The 25,845-nt window shown below is 47.0% G+C and overlaps 1 protein-coding gene across 2 annotated transcripts; it reads right to left on the bottom strand.

The window, feature by feature from the left end:
• Positions 1 to 244: 244 nt before the first annotated feature.
• C18H17orf67 (chromosome 18 C17orf67 homolog) lies at positions 245 to 25,515 on the bottom strand. 2 transcript variants are annotated; one of them, XM_060082535.1, is made up of 4 exons: positions 25,442 to 25,515; positions 24,371 to 24,471; positions 3,334 to 3,471; positions 245 to 1,379 (listed from the first exon to the last, which is right to left on the bottom strand). In XM_060082535.1, exons 1-3 carry the CDS (start codon positions 25,494 to 25,496, stop codon positions 3,355 to 3,357), a joined length of 273 nt encoding a protein of 90 aa, XP_059938518.1. In that variant the 5' UTR covers positions 25,497 to 25,515; the 3' UTR covers positions 245 to 1,379; positions 3,334 to 3,354. The 2 variants fall into 2 exon arrangements, with proteins under 2 accessions (XP_059938518.1, XP_059938519.1); XM_060082536.1 differs by having other exon boundaries at positions 245 to 1,308.
• Positions 25,516 to 25,845: the final 330 nt, after the last annotated feature.

Here is a 25,845-nt window from a genome sequence, read left to right as displayed (position 1 = left end):
AAGCCCTACACAGGATTTTTTGCTGGGAAACAAAAATAAAGCAAACACACAGGTAGCTGAATTGAAAGATTACTGCTAATCACAAAAAACCAGACATCTCAAGTTAATGATTTTAGTGCTTTTCGATGTTTGGGAAGTTGCAAGTCTGGGCTCATTGAAAGTATTCCTTAGATATGCATCTTCACTATCTAGGGTCAGTATCCTGTTTTTTCTCCATCCTGAATTCCCCTCAGGACGAACTCACGGTCCAAGGGCAGTTCAGTGGCTGATGGCTTGATGGCCGGCAACATTCACGGTTTACTGAAACGGCAGGCAACCATTTTTTGTCCACAGTGTGATGATCAAATGAGGCGCTGTATGTAATAATCTTAGTGCAGGATTCAGCCCATAATAGAGATAAAATAAATGTTAGTATCATCATTGTTGAGAAGCTCAGTAACTTTCTCGTGGACGAGCCCTCCCGGCTCCCCTGGCACAGACCCTCCTCTGTAGCCCAGGGCGGACGAGCATCTCTCCTTATCCTTTTTGAGGATGTCATTACATTCTCCCTAGGATCACCTGGTCCACTTTCCCTTGCCCTCCCAATTTCTGCTTTTGTTGGTCTTTGATAGTCCAATCTCTGATTCTGGGGTTTGTAGATAGGTGAGGAGCACTAGGATACAGAAGCTGCAACCCACTTTCCATAAGAAGTGTCCCCTTGGCTAGAAGACCAGGGTGTAGAGCTGGTACTAAGTTACGGCTCTATTTCCAGAGCTGGCCTTAGGTAAAGAATCTCTTTACCAAAAGAGATGGCTCTTCTGAAAAACTGCCGGGTGTTTGTATTTTTATCCATTCACCTATTCAAAGAACAGTAAATTTTCTGATCCTGGAGTCACAAAGATAAACAAGGAAGAAAAACCTCTGCTTCTCTTCTTGTAGGAGAGGAAAGGAGACACCATGGAAGGCAGGCTTAACACCAGTGTTTATTAGAGCAGAAAAGGAGAGAGAGGAAAAAAAAGAAAGCAATGACCAAAACCCCAGCCACCCCAAGGAGTGTGCTTCACTTAGCTGAACAAGGCTTCCCCGCGAACCCTTCTCCTGTTCTGGAGGCCCAGCTCCACCGGCCCCAGGAAAGATCTCTCTGCTCACCCGTCCACCGTGGTAGGAAGGCCATTGCTGGGCAGGGACGGGGGCCTAGAGTTTAAGCGACTGGTTTTAATGAGTTGTGCAGGTTAGTCAGATGAAGCAGCATAAATATCTGCCATCAAGCCCCAAGGCAACCTTTGCTGTGCCCACAATTCACAAAGCCTGAAGACGTCCATTCCACAGCTGAAAAAAGAAACGAAAGGAGCCTCATCTTGTTTCAATAGTATCCGGGCCGCTGTTTATCAAAATGCTTACTGGAAAAGAACAAGAAAATAATGTTAATGTGACAATGATGTTGATAAAAATGAAGAAGGGAGTTGGGGGGCGGGGAAGAGAAGAGGGAGAGGAGGGGAAGGGGGGAGGAGGAGGAAACAGCTATCAAGCTGCCATTTCCGGAGCACTTCCTAGCATGTGCCAGGGCAGCGCTGTTTTCCATGCACTGACTTTTTTGATGCTCAGAACAGCTTTATGAGGGAGGAACTCTTCCATGTTACAGGTGAGGAAACCGAGACAGAAGTTAGGAATCTTTTCCGAAATGGAATCACAATCTGAATGCTATCTGACTCCAAGTTCCAAGCCGACCCATCCCTCCGGCCACTACGTCCTGGTTTTCCTGGTCAAAATGGATGTTGCCTGGAGCGAGGCCTCCGTGGAATCCTCTGTTTGGCAGGAGCAACCCCCGCCCCACCACCACCAGCGTCCCAGAAGCCTCTCCCCTCACCTGGCCTGCACCATGGTGACAAGTGCCTCTGCTCATGGAGCCAGTCACTATGCTCCAGGCTCTGTAGATATCATCACTACCCCAGTTTACAGATATAGAAATGGAGACTCAGAGAGGTTAGGTGACTTGTCCAAAGTCACAGAGCAGGAACACAGAGCACCAAACCCAAGTCCACCCAACTCCAGAGTCTGAGCTCTTAAGTACTCCGCAGTGCTGTGTTCTGAAAGAAGCCAAGAGCGGGCTTCTGGTGCTGGAGGAAAAAAGTCCCTGGTGCCAGGGGTGGGAGAACGTCTGACCTAGAACAGGGATCCAGAGGCAGTGGGGACCAGAGCAGGATGTCAACCCAGCCCCTAGCCCTCAAAAGCAGAACTCCTGTTCCATTCCTAGGAGATGCTCCTCTCATTGTCCGTTAAAGCCCCTCACGAGGACCGTGCCCGCCCCCATCCCCAACACACACACACACACCCAGGTTCCAGCAGTACCGCCCGCGGAAAGCTTGCAGGATTTGGAGTTGTCAGAAGACAGACATACCAAATACTGCCCAGCATGACTTAGTAGCTTAATCACGCTCAGTTAGGTCCCCTATAAAACAGAGTTAAAACACACGCCCTGCAATGACACAGGAGTGTTAAGAGAATCAAATGAGAGATTTTGTGCGATAGCACCCTGAAAATTATAAAGAGCAATCCTCTAAAGGGAGTGTTCCTGTGTCAATTCACAGCAGCACAAAATAAACAACAAGGAAACAAGATTTCTCTTAACAGCAAATGATCGAGTACCCAGTTATATCCTGTCCTGCTTAATACATACAAATTACAGAGGAGAAATGAAACTCACTAGGCTTAACCTCTGAAGGGATTTTGCTATGTAATCTAGCAAGAATTGGAAAGGGGACGAGGAGATGGACACACACTGTGAGCGAAGCAGCAAACAGCCTCTCGCAGGAACAAAGGTGCAGAGGTGGGCTGTGCTGGGAATGCTGAACCATGCAGGTCAGGGGGACTGAAAGGGCAAAGCCAGAGGAAGAGGGAAGACGGGACACAGGCTGGGCAGAGTCCCAGTCTGGAAGGCTGTGGGGAGGCAGTAAAGAAGTTGCTGATCCTGGTGACAATGGTGACGTCTGTGATGGATGTCACCAGTCAAGCCCATGGATGCTGACCCCACCTGGAGAGACCCAAGTCTCAACAAGCCATGTCTCTCCCGATTTGTATCCCAGAGGGACCCTTTCTGGATGCCAAATAGGGTCACATCCTTCCGGTACTTGGGATCTCTTGGTGACTCAGCAGGAGTCAGGCCCCCGTGCGCGTCCCCAGTGGTCCTCTCAACCTGGCTCCCACCGACCTCTTGCCTTGCTCTTCCCGTTCTCCAACCCATAACCTGCTCACCCGCTGGTTCCCCTAACACCATGCTCTCGAAGGCCCCCAAGCCATGCCTGCACTGCCCACCGCCGTCTCCCTGAAACAGAAGGCCTGGGAGAAGGAACGTACCGAGGGCTGGTCCCGACCTGCTTACACAGGATGGACCAGGTTCCTGTCGCAGTGTGGCTTGCAGTGGGGATTCAGCCAGTGCTCCAGGAACTGCTCCTCAGCACGGTGTTCCAGGCGGAGCAGATAGTGCATGTACTCCTGTCAAAACAAACCCACAACGAAGAGAAGCTTTTATTCACGGTTGATGGTCGAGCTGCCCATGTGCAGGGTACAGCTGTGGTTGAGGGCAGCACAAACCGCCACCAACCCTAAGTGCTGAGAGAGTGTGTATCCATGGGAACTCATAGACACTGCTGATGGAGAGTTACATGGAACAACCACTTTGGAAAACAATCGGTTGCCTGCAATCCAGAAATTTCACTCTCGTTTACATCCTCGAGCAATGATTCTCAAATTTCATCAGGCATCAGAATCACCCAGAAGACTTGTTAAAACCTGCAGATTGCTGGGGCCCCACCTTCAGAGTTTCTGATTCAGTGAGTCTGGGTTAGGGCTCCAGAATCTGCATTTCTAGCAAGTTCCCAGCTGCGAATGTTGCTGGTCACTTTGAGAACAAGAGCAGATACGAATGTTCACAGCAGCAATAAATTTGTAGTAGCAAAATTCTGGAAACATCTGGAAACATGTTAAATATCCATTGACAGGAGGATGGATAAATAAATTATGGTAGGGTCACAACACAGAATATTATACAGCAATGAAAAAAGTTAATTATAGCTACATACAACAACATAGATGAGTCTTAGAAATGGCATAATGAGTGGAAAGAGAAAGTCCAAGAAGACAGTGTTTATAGTGTGACAACATTTTAATAAAGCTCAAAACATGCATAACTAATATATTTAGTTATTTATTTATTTATGGCAGCAGACATTTGTGATAAAATCATCTTTTTTAAAAGGCAAGGAATAACTGTGAGAAAGCTGGAGTTGCTATACTATTATCAAACAGAATAAACTTTAAAACCAAAAAAAAGTTACTAGGGATAAAGGGGCATTTTGTAAAAACAGCCTGGCAGTTCCTTAAGATGCTAAACAGAGTAAACATTTGACCCCGCAATTGTGTATACAAGAGAAGTGAAAGCATATGTTCACACAGAAATGTGTACGCAGCTGTTCACAGCAGCATTATTCATCATAGCCAAAAAGTGGAAACAACCCAAATGTCCATCAGCAGATGAATGGATAAATAGAATGTAATGTATCCCCATACAAGGGGAATACTATAGGGCCATTGCGAGGAATGATGCATGCTACAACCCGGATGAACCTCGAAAACGTTATGTTACGTGAAAAAGGCCAGTCACAAAGGACCACATGTTGTATGATTCCATGTCTATGAAATGTAACTGGCTCTATGTGTTGGTGTGTCCACAACAGACAGCAGCTGACTGCCCGGTGCTGCCCATCTCTGTGACCAGCCTCTCCATCGACTCAGGAACCCGAGCCAGACATGGACCATCGTGTCTCCCTCAGACTCATCCTGAGACTGAGCGTGAGGACTCAGAGCCTATCTCCAGAAGAGTTCTCAGATGACTCCCTCCACCTCTGCCACTTCTGCAGGCCGGGTCTCCACCGTTGCCACCCAGGCTGTCCCAGCTTCCTCACCCCTCCATCCGTCACTCTACCTCCCGTTCCGCCCACCCCACGTCCCACATCCCCCCACGTCCGACAACCCCCCACCATTTCTGCTCCAATCTAACAGGGTGATCTGCCCAAATGCAGCCCTGAAAGGGCCACAGCTCTGCAGAGGCCTTCGCCAGCACTGCCTTCCTGCAAGGAGGGAAAAGGTGATGACCAACTACCCCTTGGGCTTGGTCTGTGGCTCTGGATAACGCCACTGTAACCAGCAAGGGAGGACACCTCCTCGCGGGATGTACCACCTCCCGCCATTCTTCACAACAGCAGAGAGGGCCCCCTCCTGCCCTGGTCCATGGTTGTCACTGACAACAAAGCTTTGTTGGTCTCCGAGCTTCTCTAGAACCACAATTTCTCCTTCAGATGGTTCACCGAAAGGAAATTTAATGAAGGAACCATTCACAGCCGTGTAAACAGGGTTAAGGGAACCACCAAAGCACATTCCAGTACCCAGGGACTAGCAATAGAGAAAAGTCCCATGGCCATGCCTAGACCTGCAGGGCCCAGGGCAAGGGGTCAGCCTCTGTAAAGCAGGCAAAGAGCAGGAGACAAATACCCCATCCTCTCTCTCCTCTCGCCCTCCATCTCCTGCCAAGCCCACGCAGAAGCCAGACCGCCAGGGATCCAGGCGATGCAGTTTCTAGGGGTCCACCTCCGGAGCTGCGCAGAGCCAGGGGGAGGATGGATGGGGGACAGGGTGGAGAAAACCAGCAGCTGTACCAGGATGATGGCGTATGAGGGGTGTGCTGTTGCCCTTAGAAGCAAGTAAAGAGCGTAAATGATAGCCGTGACTGATGTTTGCTGCAAAGGAGCCGGCTTCTTGGGCTGTGCATCCGTTGATCATGGACCACTGAACACACTGATCCAGCTGGAGGAGGGGCGGCTGTTCCTTGGCACGCAGTTATTGTCTCTCCCCCTCCTCTCCCTCAGTCTGCTCTTGCTCTGCCCTCGATCAACAGGAGTGTCACTTCCAGGTTCAGGGTAAACCTTCTCTTCCCAACGTGGCTTGATCTTCAACAAAGCCAGTTCAGGCTGTGAGTTTTCTGTGTATTGTTTCTCATTGCATTATCCCATATAGATGATACACCGGAAAAAATGATAAATCAATAGGATGCTTCTTAAATAAGAGTGAAGCGTTACTTCTCTTGTCTTAATCACTTACAAATTCTCTTCTTTCCCTCCATACCTTGCCTCTCCATCCCCTGATGGCAAACAGAGAAGTGGTCCACGGGCACTGCCCAGACCACCAGCAGTAGTTCTCCACGCGTCTGGCCGTGACCCCACATGGCTGGTAAAGCAGAGTTCCAGCCTGCTCCTGGGCTCCCTCCTCTTCCCCACTCTCCACCCCCACTAGCCAAGCAACCCCTAAATCCCGTGGATGCTCTTGGATCCCATCTCCCCATCCCCATTGCCCCTGCCCAGTCTCAGTCCCCACCCTCCTGCTAGATCCCTGCCACTGCATCTGAAGGGTTCTCCCTGTCTCTCGTCTTACCTCCTTCCTCTACATTCCACCCCACAGCCAGGGTAGGTTTTTTTTCCTTTTTTCTTTTTAATAGACTTTATTTTTCAGAGCACTTTTAGGTTCACAGCAAAATGGAGCAGAAAGTACAGCAATTTCCCATATACCCCCTGTCCCCACAAACACACAATCTCCCCCATTATCAACATCTTGCCCCAGAGTGGTGCAATTGTTACAAGAGATGAACCTATGTTGACACAGCATCGTCACCCGAAGTCTATAGTTTACATTGGGGTCACTCTTGGTGTTGCATATTCTATGGGTTTGGACAAATGCATAATGTATCCATCATTACAGTAACATACGGAATATTTCCACTGCCTTATGATCCTCTGTGCTCTGCCTATTTACCCCTTCCTCTCCTCTAACCCTTGCAATGACTGATCTTTTTACTGTCTCCATAGGTTTGCCTTTTCCAGAATATCATATCATTGGAATTATACTGTATGTAGCCTTTTCAGATTAGTTTCTTTCACTTGGTAATATGCATGGAAGCTTCTTCCACGTCTTTTCATGGCTTGATAGCTCATTTCTTTTTAGTGCTAAATAATATTCCACTGTCTGGATGCACCACAGTTTATCTATCCATTTACCTACTGAAGGGCATCTTGGTTGCTTCCAAGTTTGGGCAATAATGAATAAAGCTGCTATAAACGTCTGTGTGCAGGTTGTTGTGTTGAACGTAAGTTTTCAACTCATTTGGGTAAATACTAAGGAGCATGATTGCCGGGTCATATGGTAAGAGGACGCTTAGTTTTGTAAGAAATTGTCAGGCTCTCTGAAAGTGGCTGTACCATTTTGCATTCCCACCAGCAGTGAATGAGAGTTCCTGTTGCTCCACATCCTCGCCAGTATTTGATCATGTCAGTGTTCCAGATTTGGGCCATTCCAATAGGTGTGTAGTGGTATCTCATTGCTGTTTTAATTTTCATTTCCCTGATGACATATGATATGGAGCATCTTTTCATATGCTTGTTTGTGATCTGTGTTCTTCTTTGGTGAAGTATCTGTTCCGGTCTTTTGCCAGGGTAGGTTTTTAAAACATGAAAATGGCTTTATTGTTTTTTTTATCACAACAGTGATACATCTGTCTTGAAATTATGTAACAATAAAAAGTTACAAAGAAGAGAGTGAAAAATCCTTGTTTGTTTTGTTTGTCTATCTCTTTATCCTGTTGCAAAGTGACATTTTTTTAAATCTACCCATGTTGTTTCCTCACTTAAAATACTTGAATGGCTTCCACTGGGCTCAGGAGAAATTCCAGTTCCGTAAGTGCTTTGCGGGGCTCCGGATGACCCACACTCACCCATTTCCTCTTCTCCCATCAACCCTTTGCACTCCGTCTTTCCCTGGATTGGCTACACTTGCTCTGCTCGCTAATCTCATGCTATTTTCTCTGCCTGGACACCCCTGTGCCTTCTCTTTTTCCTGTCTCACTCCTATCTGACTTTTCAGCCCTCAGCTTAGATGCTTCTTCCTCCAGGCAGCCTTCTCAGATTCCCTGTGACCCCATAGCTCTCTGGACTTCTCCTGGCATAGCCCTGGTTATTGTTTAGCAGTGACCACGCTCTGATGGTAGGGACTTAATTGGGCCACATCAGATGTTTTAGTGGAGGTGCCATGTGTCTTGGCTCACATATTGGCATGTGAACTTTATGTTTCCCCCCAGAAGAGATAAAAATGGCTTTTAATTTGTAGGATGTATGTTGTCGATATTGCCCTGAAATAAGCCTTGGTGCTGAGATTATGGGATGGGAATCATTGCAAAGTGTGCATGGAACGGTCCACATAAACACATATGGGTAATCCAAAGCTGCAGGCCATTAATCAGAGAAGTGGCATTTCACCTTGGGCGAGAGTAGTCATATGTGGTAATATAAGATTAATGTATAGATATAAAAATCCTAAATCATGAAAACCCTCCTACGGCATTAATGAAGCTTTAACAGACGGTCCAGTCTAGTACTTTGAGTTTTTAAGTTTCAAGAAAAACCCCTAGGAAGTCTACATCCTATTATAAATATAACTTTTTTTTTCAATTTAATGACTGTGCAAAGGAATGAATTATGAGGTGTCCAATTTTCCTGAAATGTTTTTTCTTTCCCCCAGGACTCATGCCGTTTTAAATTGTTTTGATTATCGTTGTTTTCATTTAACTCATCAAAATGCACCCTGTGTCCTGGGCGTGGAGTCTCCGGGGCAGCTGGGGAAGGGTTGGATGCTGGGAGGGCTCCTTATGGGATCCAACAAGGATTCCCCAGCAGCTTGCTGGACACGTTTGTTGTGAGTCTGGGGCTGAACTCTGCCCTGTCTTCCATGTCTGAGGAATCTTTGGCCAGAAGAACAGTCAGGAATAGTCAGGAAGGCAGTGTGGAGGCTTGTAAATAAGGAACAAAGACTTCTCAGCATACAGCTTTGCTTATTCAACTGTTCCATGTAAGCAGCTCACTGAAGGAAACCCACGTTGCCATCTTCTTGCTGCCTGTTGGCCAGAGCGGTGTGGTGGAGAGGCTAAGAGGTTTGGGTCTGGGTCTGGATCAGGGTCTGGTTCCAATCAAAACCCTGCCAATACTATTGCTTTACCTCTCCAGCCTCAGTTTGTCCGTCTGCAGTGTGGGGATGGCCCTAGCACTTATCTCACTGGGTTGCCGGGATTAAATGAAATGATACAAATAAAGCTCTGTGCCAAACATGTAGTCTCCATTTTCACTTCTAAACCCATTCTCTCCCCTCCTTCACCTGGCCTTTTGCACTAAGAGACTGACCTAGATGAACTGCAACCACAGAGTCTTTTGTCCTGGGGTTTCCGGTTGGGTTTGGCGTATAGGAGGTGCCAGCAGTGGACTAGAGGTAGGAGGGGAGAGGTGAGGGTATGTATTCCCCTGCAACCTCCCCGAGGAGTCTCGGCAAGTTGGCTGCATCCCTCCCCTGAAGACCCAGCTCCTAGAGGGCTGCCGTTCCGGGTCTGGGAACCACACTCTTCCCTTCCGCCCTCATGCCTCAGGAGCCTTAGCCCTGCATCCTTTATCATTTCTTGTTGGTTCACCTTCATCTTGCCACACCTTTGTAAAAAGTCTCTTTATTAAGCCCTCCTCAGTTAATTTTGGTTACTATTAGATATGGAAGATGTGAGCATGCCTTGAGGTTGTAGATGGAGCATCTCTCCCAGGAACTGGTCCACAGGAAACTTTCAATAAATGTTTGTTGAATGAAAAAAAAGCTGTGGTCCTCAAAGCATGGTCTGTGCTCCCCTCGGGGGTCCATGATGTCAAAACTATTTTTCGAGTAATACTAAGACATTTGCCTTCTCACTGTGTGCATTGGTGGGTAAAACTGACGCCTTGGCAGGAGTCAAGGCAGTAGCACCCAACTGTCCTAGTGGTCGACATATCCTTCATCACACAGTCGCAGTTAAAATAAATACACATAAAACATTCTCAAAATGCCAGTTTCACTGAAGCATGCCCTGGTGAAGCTGTAGAAAATGACCAACAGGAAGCATGCAGGCAGCACTTTTGCTGCACAACAAAGTACAATGATTTTCTCAAGGAAAAGCACCTGGGGGACTGTTGGTGTCAAGAGTTGAACTAGGTGTGTTTTATGCGTGTGTTTGGCAGACATCTTCCCAAAAGTGAATGAAGTGAGCTTATCACTTCCAAGAAAACTGACACTGCTTGTTATAAAATGATAAAATTTGAGCTTTCAAGGGGAAATTAGAACTCTGGAAAACTTATATTTGTGATCATGAACCTGACAGCTTCCCAATAGTTAAAGACTTTTCCAATGAGATTGGTGGTGATAAGAAAGAATGTCACCACTGATATACAGCATTTATACACCACTTATAATTATATGCTCATTGGCATCCTTATTCATTTAATCCCTGTCCATCTCAGCCAAATACCCAACTGGCTTTTTCTTTTTTTTTTTTTTGCGGTACGCGGGCCTCTCACTGTTGTGGCCTTTCCCATTGCGGAGCACAGGTTCTGGACGCGCAGGCTCAGCAGCCATGGCTCACGGGCCCAGCCGCTCCACGGCATGTGGGATCTTCCCGGACCGGGGCCCGAACCCATGTCCCCTGCATCGGCAGGCGGACTCTCAAGCACTGCGCCACCAGGGAAGCCCCACAACTGGCTTTTTTTTTTTTTTTTTTTTTGCGCTATGCAGGCCTCTCACTGTTGTGGCCTCTCCCGTTGCGGAGCACAGGCTCCAGACGCGCAGGCTCAGTGGCCATGGCTTATGGGCCCAGCTGCTCCGCGGTATGTGGGATCTTCCCAGACCGGGGCCCGAACCCATGTCCCCTGCATCGGCAGGTGGACTCTCAACCACTGCACCAGCAGGGAAGCCCCCAACTGGCTTTTTGATGAGAGTGTCCAAGGAATACCTAGTATACGGTTTAGTGCTTGGCACATAGTAGGGCCTCAATAAAACTCACAGGAGAAATGTACAAGCAAGTGATGAATAAATGAAATGACTCTTCTTTCTCCATAATCTGACTAAATCCTCCTTGGGAGGCTCCTGGGCATCTGCGTCAATCTGCTCATTATAATGGCTCAGGCCAAATGTACATAAAAAGCATCAAAGAGTAATATGTATTTCACACCCCTAAATAGAGGCTGAAATCACTGTTGAAGAAAAACAACCAAAACAGACACACACATAGAGAGAGAAAGAAACAAGCCCTGGTTTCCATGACATTTCACTATTTATTTAAAATGTTAGGGAAATGAATACGCCACAAAGGCCTAAAAGCAATCATTAGTCAAAGATGAAAAGCCAAACTGCAAATCTGCTGAAAACCACAACTTCAACAATTGTGTTGGCTAAGTTAGAAACGACCCAGCGTTAATGATCATCTCAAATGTTCCTGGATCAAGAAAGAGGGGCTAGATGAAACCTAAGTGCTTTTTTTAGATTTTCCTTGTTTCAAGGGAAAAAATTAAAGCAAAACAAAAACTAGTATCTGCATTTCGTGTCCAATGCCAACTGGAATGAGTTAAGTAAATAAGTTCTCAAGATTTAGAGCAGAAATTGGAGGGGGTCCTTTATGATGGCACAGGAGAGGTGTGAGAATGAAATTAAATACCCACTGGAACCTGATCCAAGCTGAGAATCATAAAGTAGACAGTTACTCTATCAAGGTGGGACCTTTTTCCAAGAAAGCAAAATCCTTCCCGTGACATGTGCATGAAAGTAAAGGTCCATCGACATTTGGAAGAATTATGTTGCTCATCAGTAAAAGCAAGATAATCATACAGGCAGAAGGGTGGCTCAGAACTTAACTGCTCTGGGCCACTTAGAAGGCTCAGCCCTAAAAGAAGGCAAACGAGTGATGTGCACAATTTGTATCTCAGTCGCTCTGAACTGGTCTTGGAGATCGCAGGGAACAAAAGGGTAATGGAGTTACTACATACATTTGTCAAGGGGCTAAATATGAAAGCATATTTTACAAAGACTATGTACAATAAAGCTAATATGATTTATACTTGCCCCACAAGAACATTCCTTAAAGGAACACAGGCCAAAATGGAAAGCATATTCCCAGGGCACACAAATGCTTACGAATACAATCACAAAGGACATAATTTTAGCTCGGATGTCATCTTTTTTTAGAGAATTTCCATGGTTCACCCCAGCAGTTGGCAATAATTTTTTCCCTAAAATTTGGGACAACTAAGAGAAATTTAATGAATTTAAGTGAGGCAATAGAAGATTTCTTTGAAATAACCTCCAGGTTCTATGGTAGAGTAATGTCCTACAAAATTTCTCCCCTGGAGAGAAGCAAAGAAAGGAATGGAAACAAGTATAATGAGCATTTAGTAAATGTCAAATTCTGTGCTTGGTGCTGGGGACCCAGAAGTGAAACAAACAGTCCATCTGCTCAAGCAGTTTAGAGCAGTCTAGTAGGAGAGAGAGATTTTTTTTTCAAGTCAGAAATAGCAATTTTGTGCTGTGAGTGCTAGGCCAGAGAGATGCTCTAATTCATGGTGGGAGGGTAGGGGCATAAGGAAGGCCTCTCAAAACAGGCATCATTTCAGGTGAATCTCTACAAATGAGTAAGAGTTAACCAGGTAGACAAGAGCAGAAGAAACAAGTACAAAGGCAGGTACTGTCAGAGAACTTCAAACACACCATCATTCCAGGCAACCTGCTTCTTCTCCTAGGTTTCTAATGCCAATGAGTGGCACCAAGGTGTCCACACAGACACCCACACGTCCCTAGTCCTCTGTAACTGCATCCACTCTGCCCCAGAAATGGCCAACTCATATCCAACTTACGATATCATATCATGCTCCCATTATCTTTACCTTAAAACCTCTACTGGAACATTCTCTTGGATGACAAGATATAAATTATTTTTAAAAACTTTTAGAAAGCAATGTGGTAATATATACTAAAAGGTTTAAAATACTGTATTCATATCCTTGGATCCAATCATTTATTTTCTGGGAACATATCCTTAGCAAATAATTCAAAATATTAAAAGCACTTTAAGAACAAAAGTTTAGAGTGTTGTTTATAACAGAAAAAATAGTGGGAAAGGGAACCTTCCTACATGGTAAGTTGGAATGTAAATTGGTACAACCACTATGGAGAACAGTATGGAGGTTCCTTAAAAAACTAAAAATAGGGCTTCCCTGGTGGCACAGTGGTTGAGAATCTGCCTGCTGATGCAGGGGACACGGGTTCGTGCCCCGGTCCAGGAGGATCCCACATGCCGTGGAGCGGCTGGGCCCGTGAGCCATGGCCGCTGAGCCTACGCGTCCGGAGCCTGTGCTCTGCAACGGGAGAGGCCACAACAGTGAGAGGCCCGCGTACCGCAAAAAAAAAAACCCTAAAAATATAGCTACCATATGACCCAGCAATCCCACTCCTGGGCATATTTCTGGTGAAAACCATAATTCGAAAAAATACATGCACCCCAACGTTCATTGCAGCCAAGAAATGGAAGCAACCTAAGTGTCCATCGACAGAGGAATGGATAAAGATGTGGTACATATATACGATGGAATATTACTCTGCCATAAAAAAAGAATGAAATAATGTCATTTGCAGCAACATGGATGGACCTAGAGATTATCATACTAAGTGAAGTAAGTCAAAGACAAATATTATATGATATCACTTATATGTGGAATCTCATAAGATGATACAAATGAATTTATTTACAAAACAGAAACAGACTCACAGACTTTGAAAACAAACTTATGGTTACCAAAGGGGAAAGGCGGGGGGAAGGATAAATTAGGAGTTTGGAATTAACATATACACACTACTATATATAAAATAGAGAACCAACAAGGACCTACTGTAGAGCACAGGGAACTCTACTCTTCTGTAATAACTTATATGGGAAAAGAATCTGAAAAAGAATGGATATATGTATAACTGAATCACTTTGCTGTACACCTGAAACTAACACAACATTGTAAATCAAATATACCCCAACATAAAATAAAAATTAAATTAAAAACAAAAATAGTGGGGGCTTCCCTGGTGGCACAGTGGTTGAGAGTCTGCCTGCCGATGCAGGGGACACGGGTTCGTGCCCCGGTCCGGGAAGATCCCACATGCTGCGGAGTGGCTGGGCCCGTGAGCCATGGCCGTTGAGCCTGCGCATCCGGAGCCTGTGCTCCACAACGGGAGAGGCCACAACAGTGAGAGGCCCGCGTACCGCAAAAAAAAAAAAAAAAAATAGTGGAAATGATCTCACGAACAAAAGAGGGTAATTCACTATCATTATGGTTATAAAGAGTTTCTAATAATATGAGGAAATGTGTATGTTATAATATTAAGAGAAAAACCAGGATATAAAATTGTAGAGTGTGATTATACTTTTTAAAAATACACACAAAAAGACTAAAAAGAAATACATCAAAAATGGTAATGCTGTCTTTGGGGAGAGGGAGTAAGACTACACCTGATTTTCTTTTTCTTCTTTTGACCCTTTCTTGGTTTCCAAGTTTTGTATAATAAATATGAATGGCTTAAATGTTTATTTGTAATTATACAAGTAACACATGAACATATTGTTAGTTTAAAATTTAAACATCAAATATAAAGTTCCCTAGATCAGTACCTGCAAGCTTAACCTCCTGAATGAGATGACACAATTAAGAGTCAACTGATCATATTTCTAGACCTTTTTCTAGAAATTTACATACATATAGATGTACCTATATATAGTATTGTTTTGTGAGTGAGTACTAGGAGGGCAGGACCAACTCAGGGGAGACAGAAAAAGTGACATTGAGAAGGAAGAGGAGGGTACCAGGCATAAATAATGGAGAATAGCTCTGCAGGCAAAGGGAATCATTTGTGAAAAGATGCTGAGACCAGGGAGAGGATGGTTTATTTTGAAAAACAATGAGAAGTTCCAGGTGGTTGGAGCATAAACGGCCTTGGATGAGTGGCAGGAAATGGGACACAATGGTGGCTTAGGGCTGGTCTGTCTCCCAGGCCAAGATACTTGGCCCTTACCTTATAAGCAGTGAGGAGCCAAAGAGGTTTTTGTTTTGTTATATTTTACAAAGTATTTATTCAGCTGCTGCTTTGTAAAAAACAAGAAGAATGAGAGCCAATGTCATCACTCAGGCACTGTGCTTTGCATGCTTTCCCTCACAATAAGTCTCTGAGGTAGGTTTGATGATCATATCCCATTTTATAGATAAGAAAACTGAGAGAGTTTAAGCAACCTGGCCAGGATGTGATAGCCAGTAAGTGGTGAGCTGGGATTCAGACTCAACACCCTGCTGCCCTACTCTTAAACCCTCTCCTGTGTTGTTTTTGGTGAAAACTACACATACATTTATTAAAAATAAAAAACTGAATGTCCTGAATTGAATAATGTCCCCCAAGATTTCATGTCCACCTGAATCCTGTGAATGTGGTCTTATTTGGAAACAAGGTCATACTGGAGTAGGGCAGGCCCTAAATCCAAAGACTAGCATCCTTAGAAGAAGGAAATTTGGACACAGGGACACACAGGGAAGAAGGCCATGTAAAGACAGATGCAGAGATTGGAGTAATGTAGCTACAAGCCAAGAAATCCCAAAGATTGCCAGCAACCACCAGAAGCTAGGAGAGAAGCATGGGACAGATTCTCCCTCCAAGCTCCCAGTAGGAATCAACCTTGCCAGCTCCTTGATTTCAAACTTCTAGCCTCCCAAACTGTGAGAGAATACATTTCTATTGTTGGACCTCCTTGGTGGTCCAGTAGTTAAGACTCTGCACTTGCACTGAAGCGGGTGCAGGTTCGATCCCTGGTGGGGAAACTAAGATCCCACACACTGCCCGGCACGACCATTAAAAATTAATTAATTGATTGATAGATAGATAAATAAACAGATTTCTAGTGTTTCAAACAATCCAGTTTGTGGTACTTTGTCATGGCAGCCTTAAGAAACTAATATACTAAGTAACAGCAAAAAGCATGAAAATAAAAAGTATAAATTTGCCCCAAATTTTATCATGGAGAAAATAATGTCCTTATTGTTTGGCAACATGTCTCCATAGACATATTCAGATAGAAGAGTAGATAGGATTTCTTTCCATTCTGAAAGTTGTACACACAAAACTTTCATAATATCAAGTGATGACAAGCGTACAGGGATCTAGGCATTCTTATACACACTACTGGTGGGAGTTGGTAAGTCAGTCTGGCAATTTGGCAGTACCCATTTCAACTGGAAGTACGGAAACCCTCTGACTCAGAAATTTCATTTCTTATCACTGAACTCGGCAAAACACACATGTGTACAAGGATCTTCATCATTGGAAATAAGTAAAATGGCCATCGTTCCAGGAAGGGCTAAATAAATAAGTTGTAATATGTCTCAGTCCATTCGGGCTGCTATAACCTGCACACCACAAACTGGGCAGCTTATAAACAGCAGAAATTTATGTCTCACAGCTCAGGAGGTGGAAGTCCAAGATCAGGGTACCAGTACGGGTGGGTGAGGGCTCTCCTTCAGGTCACAGACTTCTCGTTATATCTTCACGTGGCTGGTGGGACTACGGAGCTTTGGGGGGCCTCTTTTATAAGGGTGCTAATCCCATTTACAATCCACGAGAGCAGAGCCCTCATGACCTAAGTACCTCCCAAAGGCCCCATCCCTTAATACCATCACTTGCGAGTTAAGATTTCAACATATGAATTTGGGGTCTGGGGGGACACAAACATTCAGACCACAGCATCATACATTTACCCTATGCTTCCATTTAAAATGAGCTAGAGCAAGACGTATTATTGAGTGAAAAAAAGCAAGTTACAGAATAAACGCAACACTGCTTTCCACACAGCCTGAACTACATCAGTGAAGGGACAAGCGAGCCTGACACACTCAAGGCGCAATGCGGAGGCCAGCGTGGCCGGAACGGCGGCGGGGGTGCGGGGCAGGGATGAGATGCAGGTAGAGGCCAAGGAGCGAGCAGAGGGAGTGGACAGACCTCTAGGGCCTCGTCGGCCACTACAGGGCCATGGAGTTTTGTGGAGTAAGGCAGGAGGTCATTGGAAGGTTCTGAGCAGGAGAAAGATGGGAGCCGGTTTACGTTTTTAAGAACTGACTCTTGCTGCTCTGCTGAGAACAGATGCAGAGGGATCTAGAGAGGAAGAGGAAGGCAGGGTAAGAGAGTATTGCTCAGTCCACTCTAGGGGCTCGGCTGGTGGCAGGGGAGGATGAAAAGTGGTCAGATTCTGGATTTGGGGCCCATGCAACTAGGAGGAGGTGGCCCCCCTTACCCCACCGTGGAAGGCAAGGGCAGGGCTGGTGTAAGGCAACAATCTGGAATTCCTCTTGAGGCTGTTAAGTCCGAGGTGCTGGTTAAATGTTCCAGTGCAAACAGCCAAGTGGACGGTTGTGTGAGGGAGCTCACAGACAGAGTCCAGGCTAGAGATAGGAGTGTGTGGCCATCAGCATAGAGGTGATATTTAAGCTCAGGGACTAGAAAAGGCAGACAGCAGAGCCCTGGGATGCTCTGCCATTTAAAGGACTGTCAAGGGCTAAGAACCTAGCAAAGGAAACTGCGCAGCAAAAACCACAAAGCAGGAGGAGAAACCAGGAGCCAGGGGTCCTGGAAAACAGGAATCACATGAGCAGAGTGCCCAGAGGAAGGAAGAGCGATCCTTGTGTCAAAACAAAACAAGCGCAGGCTGGTTCCCAGCCCCCAGGACGCCGGGAGCACAGGCTAAGAGCCACTTCTCTAGGACAGCACTTCTTAAACTTAAATGTGCACCTCGGTCACCCAGCCTTGTGGCCCAGATCCGCCTTCAGGTGTGGGGAGGAGCCTGAGGCTCTGGGCTCCCAAGTGAAGCCCAGCGGCCGGGCTGGGGACCACTTTTTGAGTTGCAAGAGTTCAGCCCTAATCCCTGAAAATCAACAGAAGCACAGTCATGACTGAGGACACATTCCAGGGAAAGCTCAGGATTCTTTTTTCTAGCTTCTTCCCTCTAACCACAAGCCCAGTCCTTCTTTTCACACAGCCCTGTCTTCATCAGATTCTCAGACTGTTTTTCCTCCATTAGGATCTTGAGGCTTTGTTACAAGCTCTTCTGACATGATGTCTTCACAAACTGAAGTCCTAAGCCCTAGAGTAGTAAATGAATTCAGCTGAAACCCAGATGTCTCCAGATGGGGTGTCCCCACATGAATCCCAGGCTTCCTGGAGTGCCTATCCCACTGCTGTGACATCCAGAACCCAGCTCCCCAAAATCTCTGAAGATCTGGGACTCGTGTTTCTCCACCACTGCAGCGTCCAGATCTGAGCGATTACCTCCCTCTTTTGTTAGCCCCCTTCAGCACACACCTGCCATGTGTCATTCCTCCAAAGAACCACTAACACAAGGTTGCTGTGCATAGCAGACTTTTCCTACGGTTTGGAGGCTTCAGAGGGTAATCACAGCACAGAGTTGAGAACAAGTTCTAACTCAATGTCAAGGCATTGCCATAAAATAAATGTGTTAGCTACTTCCTGCCACAGGGAATCTGTCAGGTCTGGGCCCTCTCTACCTCCCCACCTGCCCCCTCTCTCTGACCCGTGTTCACATCCCCCAGCTCTGGGCCTTTCATCCTCTTCCTCCCCGGCTGCCTCCATGCACTCAGAACCCCTCCTGTTTTCTTCCCCGGGGCCGGGTATCCTCTTCCTCTCTCCCCCCATCCTCACTGAGGCCCTACCTTTCTCCATCAACGGTACCAGCAAGGTGTTCCCACTCCTCTGGGGTGGAAGCCAGCCCTCCCCACAATGCAGGGCACACCAGTGATCTTTTCAATGCGTTATCCACCACACAGTCAAAAAAGAACGGTTGTTGCCATGAATAGGCAGGATACAAGCTGTCAAAACGGTCCAGCCCCTTGCATGTGTGGGCACAGCTTGTCTGAACCTGTTTCCGAAACACATATCATCCCACAGAAGCCAACATCTGCCAATACTAAAGCCAAGTGTCAAGAATATAACATTCTTTTATAGATACTCCTGAGGAGAGACTACTGCAAATCTTCATATGTGCTTTCATTTTGAATTCTTAATACCTCCCCAAAGCACCATCCATATACTCTCGTCAATGGCCTCTCCCCTCTCTGAAAGGGTTTTCTTCCGCTCAGTCCCTCAGAGGGGAGAAGCGAAATGAAATAACCCACCCGGTCATATCTCGGTAATTTTGAGTTAGTGGTGAGCACGTGAGTCTCAAAGCTCAGCTCCCGAGGGCACACGCATTCCCAGAGATCACTACCTCTGCTCATCCGTCCCAGCCCACCTGTCTGTCTCCAGGCTGCCATGGGAAGGAGGTACAATAACATGTCCAAAAATGTAATCTCCCACGTCCCATGTATCATGGTAACTGAAGGCCAGCGTTCAAGAGGCTGTGTCCTGAGCCTCTAAACGGCTCCCGCACGCCAGCCCTAATCACATCATTCCCCAATTTCAAATCCCTTGGTGGCTCCCACTGAGCACAGAACGGAAGTCCACTCCACCATGACAGCCAGGTCCTTCCAACCTGGCCCCGAGAGGACCTTCTGTGCCCATCATCCATCATCCCATAAATCCCAGACAATCAAGTGAAGGTCAAAAGAGAGGAAACTGGAATCCAGAGCTTCTGAAAAGATTATCTATCCTGCAAGGCCTTTTCCAAAACACACATGCACACACAGAATCATACACACACCCATATACAAATGCTCACATACACACACACACACACACCCTCACACATGTACAGTCATACACACATACATATCCTCACACACACACCCTCACATACATATATATCCTCATACATGCACAGTCATACACAAACCTTCACACGTACTCACACACACTCACACATACACGCAATATGTACCATCCTGAACACACAGGACGGTGTGTCCATCTCTCGCAAAGGGATATGTAAGCAGATGGTTTGCACGAAGAAGAAGGAGAGTAGAAGGCGGTCTCGGCAAGAGGTAAGGAGCAGGGAAGGGTGGTTCCCTTGGCCAGAAGTCCCACCTCACGGCCTCCTGGTGACCTGCTGACAAACGTGGGGTCACTGCGTCCAATGCTTCATTCAGCAGTGATGCAGGCTGGGATGGCTGTGACATCTGTCAGCCGCTCAGATAAAAGGGGTGAATCGAAACAGGGTCCTACTGTACAGCACACGGAACTACATTCAATATCCTGTGATAAACCATAATGGAAAAGAATATGAAAAAGAATATATATATATATATATGAGTTATATATATGTAAATGAGTCACTTTGCTGTACAGCAGCAATTAACACAACATTGTAAATCAACTGTACTTCAATACAAAATACTGTAATGTTTTTTAAAGGGGGTGAATTGATTCTTTTTATATAACAGGTGATTCGTATTATTCATCTTGCTCTCAGTAAATCCCTTAAAAGGAAGAGTCAACAACAAGCCACAAGGGGGAACCAGGTCAGACAAGTGCAGGAGGCCGGGCGCACGGCAGCAGGAGGCGGGGAGGCCCTGGTGTTTGAGAAAGACGCCCACATAAGCCCCTCCAGGGCCTCCAGATAAACCCCTCTGGCCCTCACCAAGTCCACAGCCAGCTGCCAGGGCTCTTCCTCCCAGTTGCTGACTGGCACCAAGAACCTGGTCGTCCTGAAGCTCTATCCAGACCCTCATATTCTGTATGAGACCTGGGATGAACCTTCTAGTCAGACTCTGGGCCAAACTCTGCATTTTACAGAGAAAACTGGGTTTTCTCTGTAAGGAAAAGAAAGGAAAGGACTCATCCTCATTCTAAAGCCCGAAGTCCACAACCAGTTTGTGCAGAACACCGCCTGGAATCACACTGAGGGGAAACTCTCTTCCCACCTCGCCCACCGCCGCACTGCCTGCAAACGCCACATCCTTCAAGCCTCCCTCAGCTCGGTGGTGCCTCCTCCAAGAAGCCTGACCAGTCTCTCTCCTCCTTCCGGTTGGAGCCTGAAGGCCCTCTCCTCAGACCCCATGTGCCAGACAACCTTGTTAGAGAACTGGAAACAGGCTGGAACGCTCTGGCTCGTCCGTCACCACGCAGTGGACAGAAGCATCTCAAACGAACAAAGAGCGTCTAGTCTATGCCCTCAGTGCCTGGTACTCGGCGGGGCACGGTCGAGGTTAAGTAGGATTAAGTGCCCATCGTGGTCAGCAAGGAGTGCTCTCTGACCGACCACCTGACCCTCTCACCCTGTCTCTCTGACCTGCATCTGAACAACTATCCCATCTACTCTCCAGACCCTCACTTCAACACTCAGCTAAATGCATTCCCAACCGGACCACGGGAGCTGCTGTTACCCATGGCGGGTCTCCCCCAGAAGGCTTGGCCCACTGGTTCTCAGCTTCGGTTGCACACTGATGCCACCTAGGGGGCTCTCACCCCCCTCCCCAATGCCTAGGCCATACCGCGGGGCACCCCTCTGTGAGGGGGACCGAGGCATCAGATTTTTAACCTCCCCATTTGGTTCCAGCATGTGGCCAAGGTTAAGAAACATGCTCCTAAGAAAAATGTGATTCCAGAAACTGTGTGTTGGTTCAGCCAGTACTGCATGTGGGTGGATGTATGACAGTGCGAGAGACACACAGAGTGACACGCGCAGTAAAAGAGAAAGAGGCTGTCCATCGTCAGAGACAGTGTTCCTCACCCCCGGCACCATTACATTTCAGGACAGATCATTTTTGTTGTGGGAGCTGCCCTGTGCATTGTAGGATGTTTAGCAGCATCCCTGGCCTTAACCCATTAGATGCCAATAGCAATCCCTCCTCCTACCAGTTGTGACAACCAAAAATGTCTCCAGACATTGCCAGATGTCCCTGGGGTGGGGGAGCAAAATCACCCCTGGATGAGAACTACAGGTATAGACTAGCCGCCAAATAACTTATTGCATATTTATGTTCACATTTCAACGGTAGGTCACACAGGCATTTTTCCAAACTTGACTGAGTGGCTAAGGATTCTGGACACAGGTCAGTGTCTTTGTGACGGACATACAGGACTGTACCATACACTGGATGGGTGGGAAATGGTGGGTGAGTCTAGAGAGAATCACAGAAACTAGATCAGGCAGGTTCGAGGCAGCTAAGATGAGTCAGTGGTGGTCAAGCCTATAAAAGATGACCAAAACCAACAAAACCCAAAAAGCCAGATATTCAGTAAAGTAGCAATGCCAGAGGCAAGCAGAGGATTGTCACAGATGAAGGCAGGTGATGACCAGGAGCCGGGAAGAGGGAAATGGTCAGAGAAGGAGCTCTTGGAAGTTCTGGGCAGGGAAGGACCACACCAAGCAGCGTTTGGGGATAAAGTGTAGCTGGCGTGGGGGGAGGAAGGAAGCTGGGGGCGGAAGCGGAGCCGTAGGAGCCGTAACACCCACACCCACGTGCTGCCTGATGCCTAAACCACCTCCAGTCCCTGCCCAGGCCGCCCTTCCACAACCAGAGCTCAGGGCAGCCAGGGCCAGATGCTAGCAGAGAAAACACCCAGCCAGCTCTGGAGCTGAGCAGAGCCTGTCTCCTGAGCACCTGGAGGGGCCTTGCTGCTTCAGAGCCCCTTGAACCAGCCTCCCACAGCCTCCAGGGCCCCTGAGGAAGAGCCTCTGGAACGGCCCCTCCAGACATCGCCCCAAAAGAGCAAAGAGCCAGTTGGAGCTCCCCAGGAACCCTCGGGCCAGGCATCCTGCTCACCACTGGCTCCCTCACCATCCACCCCGCCCCTTCCCAACCCTCATCCCCCGTGCTGGAGGCTTGGTTTCCCTCAATATCCTCTCACATTCCTTCTCATCCTCTCGGGATCCTCTGTCTCTGCCCACCTCTGAGCCCTGGTGTGCTCAGACTTCAATCCTGGTGTGCTCAGACTTCAATCCTGGGCCTCTTCTAAATGCATCTCAAGCCATCTGTCTAAAACCCGACTGTACACTCCCCCATTCGAGACATGCTTTGATTGTCCTCTACTGAACCCAAGGTCAAGTCCAACGTACACGAAGCCTTGCTGCTCTTGCGCCGGCCCACCTCCCAGACCCCTTCCACCTGTGTGTGGAGATTCCAGCCACCTCTGACTTCTACCAAGGAGAACAAAGCCACGTCCACCCTTAACAGCCTGAATCGCTTGCTCGTTTCTAAGCCATTCTGTGGAACAGTGATTTGCTGATTCTTCTGTGTCTGCCACCAACTCTGAGCAGAAACCCAGGCGACTGTCTGCAGCCTCGGCCCCACCCCGACCCCGGTACTTAATACTCAAGGGAGTTGTTACTGCTTGCTGAGTACTATTTTAAGTGCCTTACTATGAATTACTTTATTTTATTCTCATAAAGTAGTTGTTTCATGCTCTTATAATAATAATGTTATAGAAATATAAGTCATAATATTGTTTACCCCCTTTTCATAGCCGAGAGTACTGAGGTACAGAAATGTGAGGAGACTTCTTCAAAGTTATAGAGTTTGAAAATGGGGAGATTCAAACCGGGACAGTCTGCCCGCAGCCAGTACTCTTCACCACTGTGCGACCCGGCCTCATACTGAGAGCCTTGTAAATGAACTAATCCAACTACCCACACGATTCTGCAGGGAGCAAAGGCCAGTGCTGCTGCACATCCTCTGGGCCTCCACACACAGATGCAATGAACAGAGGGTGAGCGTGCGGCCCGGCTGATGTGGGCACAGGAGGGAGACCAGCCTTGACCACAGCCACGGCTTCACAGACATGCTGACTCCGCCTGGGTCCCTGCTACTTCCCTTCTCACCTGAGTGGGGCAAACACACCAGGAGCATCAGCACTTCCATCATGGGAGGGAGAGACAAGCCAGGCCCCAGGTGGCCTGAGGCCAGGGTGGCAGGGTCTAGGAGCACCCGCCACACGTCACAGAATGAAGGCAGCGGAGGGTACTCTGGTTCAGAAAGACTAGGCGGATGCCACAAACCTACAGGGCAGAGCTGAGGCCAAAGACCCAAATCAGAGGCGCAAGGCGAGGGTGGAACCTGGTGGCAACAGGGGCAGAGATTCTGCCTACCCAGACAGAGCACCGCCAGCCGGGGATGCTGGTCCAGCTTGCCCGGCACCCAAGGGAAGAGGGCGAAGATGGGGTTGGCACCAGCCTCAGGGCACAGCTCCCTAGAGCATCCCGTTCAGGGGAGCCACCCAGCCGCCCACGCGGGGTTCTGGACTCCCACCATCGGCCCCACCGTTTCCACTTTAAACACGGTTCGAACAGTAGGGGAGCAGACCTGGCACCTCCGGAGAAGAACAGGCGCGAATAAGACGGTGACATCACCGTACACCTGGGACTCCACAGAACCTCCATCCAGCACCCACGCTGCGCTGGGGCCAGCACCGCATTTGGTTTCCTCATGAACAAGCATTCAAAGGACCTCCCTCCCCCTTCAAACAGCCAGAGCCCGGAACTCACCCTCATGGGCTCATCAGGGAACCCGGGTTTGCTCGGCCTGTCCTGGCGCCGGGATCTCAGGACCTGTTTGGCCTGCTTTTCCGTCAGAATCGGGGAGGCCCCTGAAAAAGTCAGGAAGGGACCTTAGGCACTCTCAGACACACGCATCCATGCTCCATCTCACCATCCAAGGCGAAGCATTTGCAAGTCCAATTTGGGTCAACACACAAAAGTTCTTTCAAAGGGACCTGTCCCAAAGGATGTGGCATTCCAGAGGACTCAGAGGGAAATTTTTAATGGTTTCTAATATGGTTAACTCAGAGTAAAAGCTGCACAACTGTAGCATATTTACCTGCTGCCGACACGGCTCACTCCTCTAAAAGTGGCTGTTAATTTAATGAACATGTTTCTTTAAACGTATTTTCTTCAGTTCGCTGGTCAGTGTGTTTATTGTCCCTCAGGGTTGCTTTGGTGGGATTCTTTTAAATCCTCAATACACTAAATCAAGTTTAAGTTGTTATTAGAAAATTCCCCCATGACAATAAGATTATATTAAACTTGATAAGCACCCACGATCCCTCAAAGAAAATATTATAATTAAAGTAAGTCAAGTTTTGATAATCACACACAAATTCTAAAAGATACTATTATAATAAAAGTATATCAAGGGAATTCTCTGGCGGTCCAGTGTTTAGGACTCCTGCTTTCACTGCAGTGGGCCTGAGTTCAATCCCTAGTCGGGGAACTAAAATCCCACAAGCCATGTGGCGTAGCCAAAAAAAAAAAAAAGGAAAAAAGAAAGTATATCAAATTCTGATGATCTCAGATAAACTCTAAAAGGCGGTATCCTTGAAGATTTATCAGCATTGTTGAGAATTAGTGTTCAATATGTTTAAAGATTAAAAAAATAATTTATCCCTAATTATACCAATTCCGGGAGCCTGCTCTTAGGAAGAAAAAAAAAGAAGCAGCATTGAATTATTATACATTACATATTATTTGAAATTTTGAAAAAATACTTTAAAAATATAAAATAGACTTATTCCAGTTTATCTTGTCAGCACAGAAATCGGTTCGGGAGTTAATGCTCACCTGAGAAGAAACTCAGTAAGGTGAGACACAGCACAAGCACAAGTAACCTCTTCATCCTGCCTTGATCCCTCTCTCCGCCTGTTGCAGAATGAATCCCCCCGTCAAAGAGCCAGCCTACTTGAAGAAAGCCACATCCGGCCCAAAGGCTGTTTATGCTTTGACTAACAGCACTCACAGCATGATGCTAAACGCATCTGACGCTAAATTTTCAGTATGGTCACGAAAATATTTTCCTCTGAACTCCTATAAATTTTCATCCTGCGGAAGGAAATTATCCCTCTGTCATAAAACTTTTGGAGCTTGAATTTGACAAAGCAACACATGACAACCATTTCATTTAAATAGATATGTCTATATATACATCATGGAGTAGTCTGTGTTTATCTGTAGTTTCAGTTTAGGCT

Source organism: Mesoplodon densirostris, chromosome 18 (genome assembly GCF_025265405.1).
Source record: "Mesoplodon densirostris isolate mMesDen1 chromosome 18, mMesDen1 primary haplotype, whole genome shotgun sequence".
In the NCBI taxonomy this organism is placed as follows: Eukaryota; Metazoa; Chordata; class Mammalia; order Artiodactyla; family Ziphiidae; genus Mesoplodon; species Mesoplodon densirostris.
The sequence above is the reverse complement of the archived record's forward strand: the minus strand, read 5'-3'. Positions and strand labels throughout refer to the sequence as shown.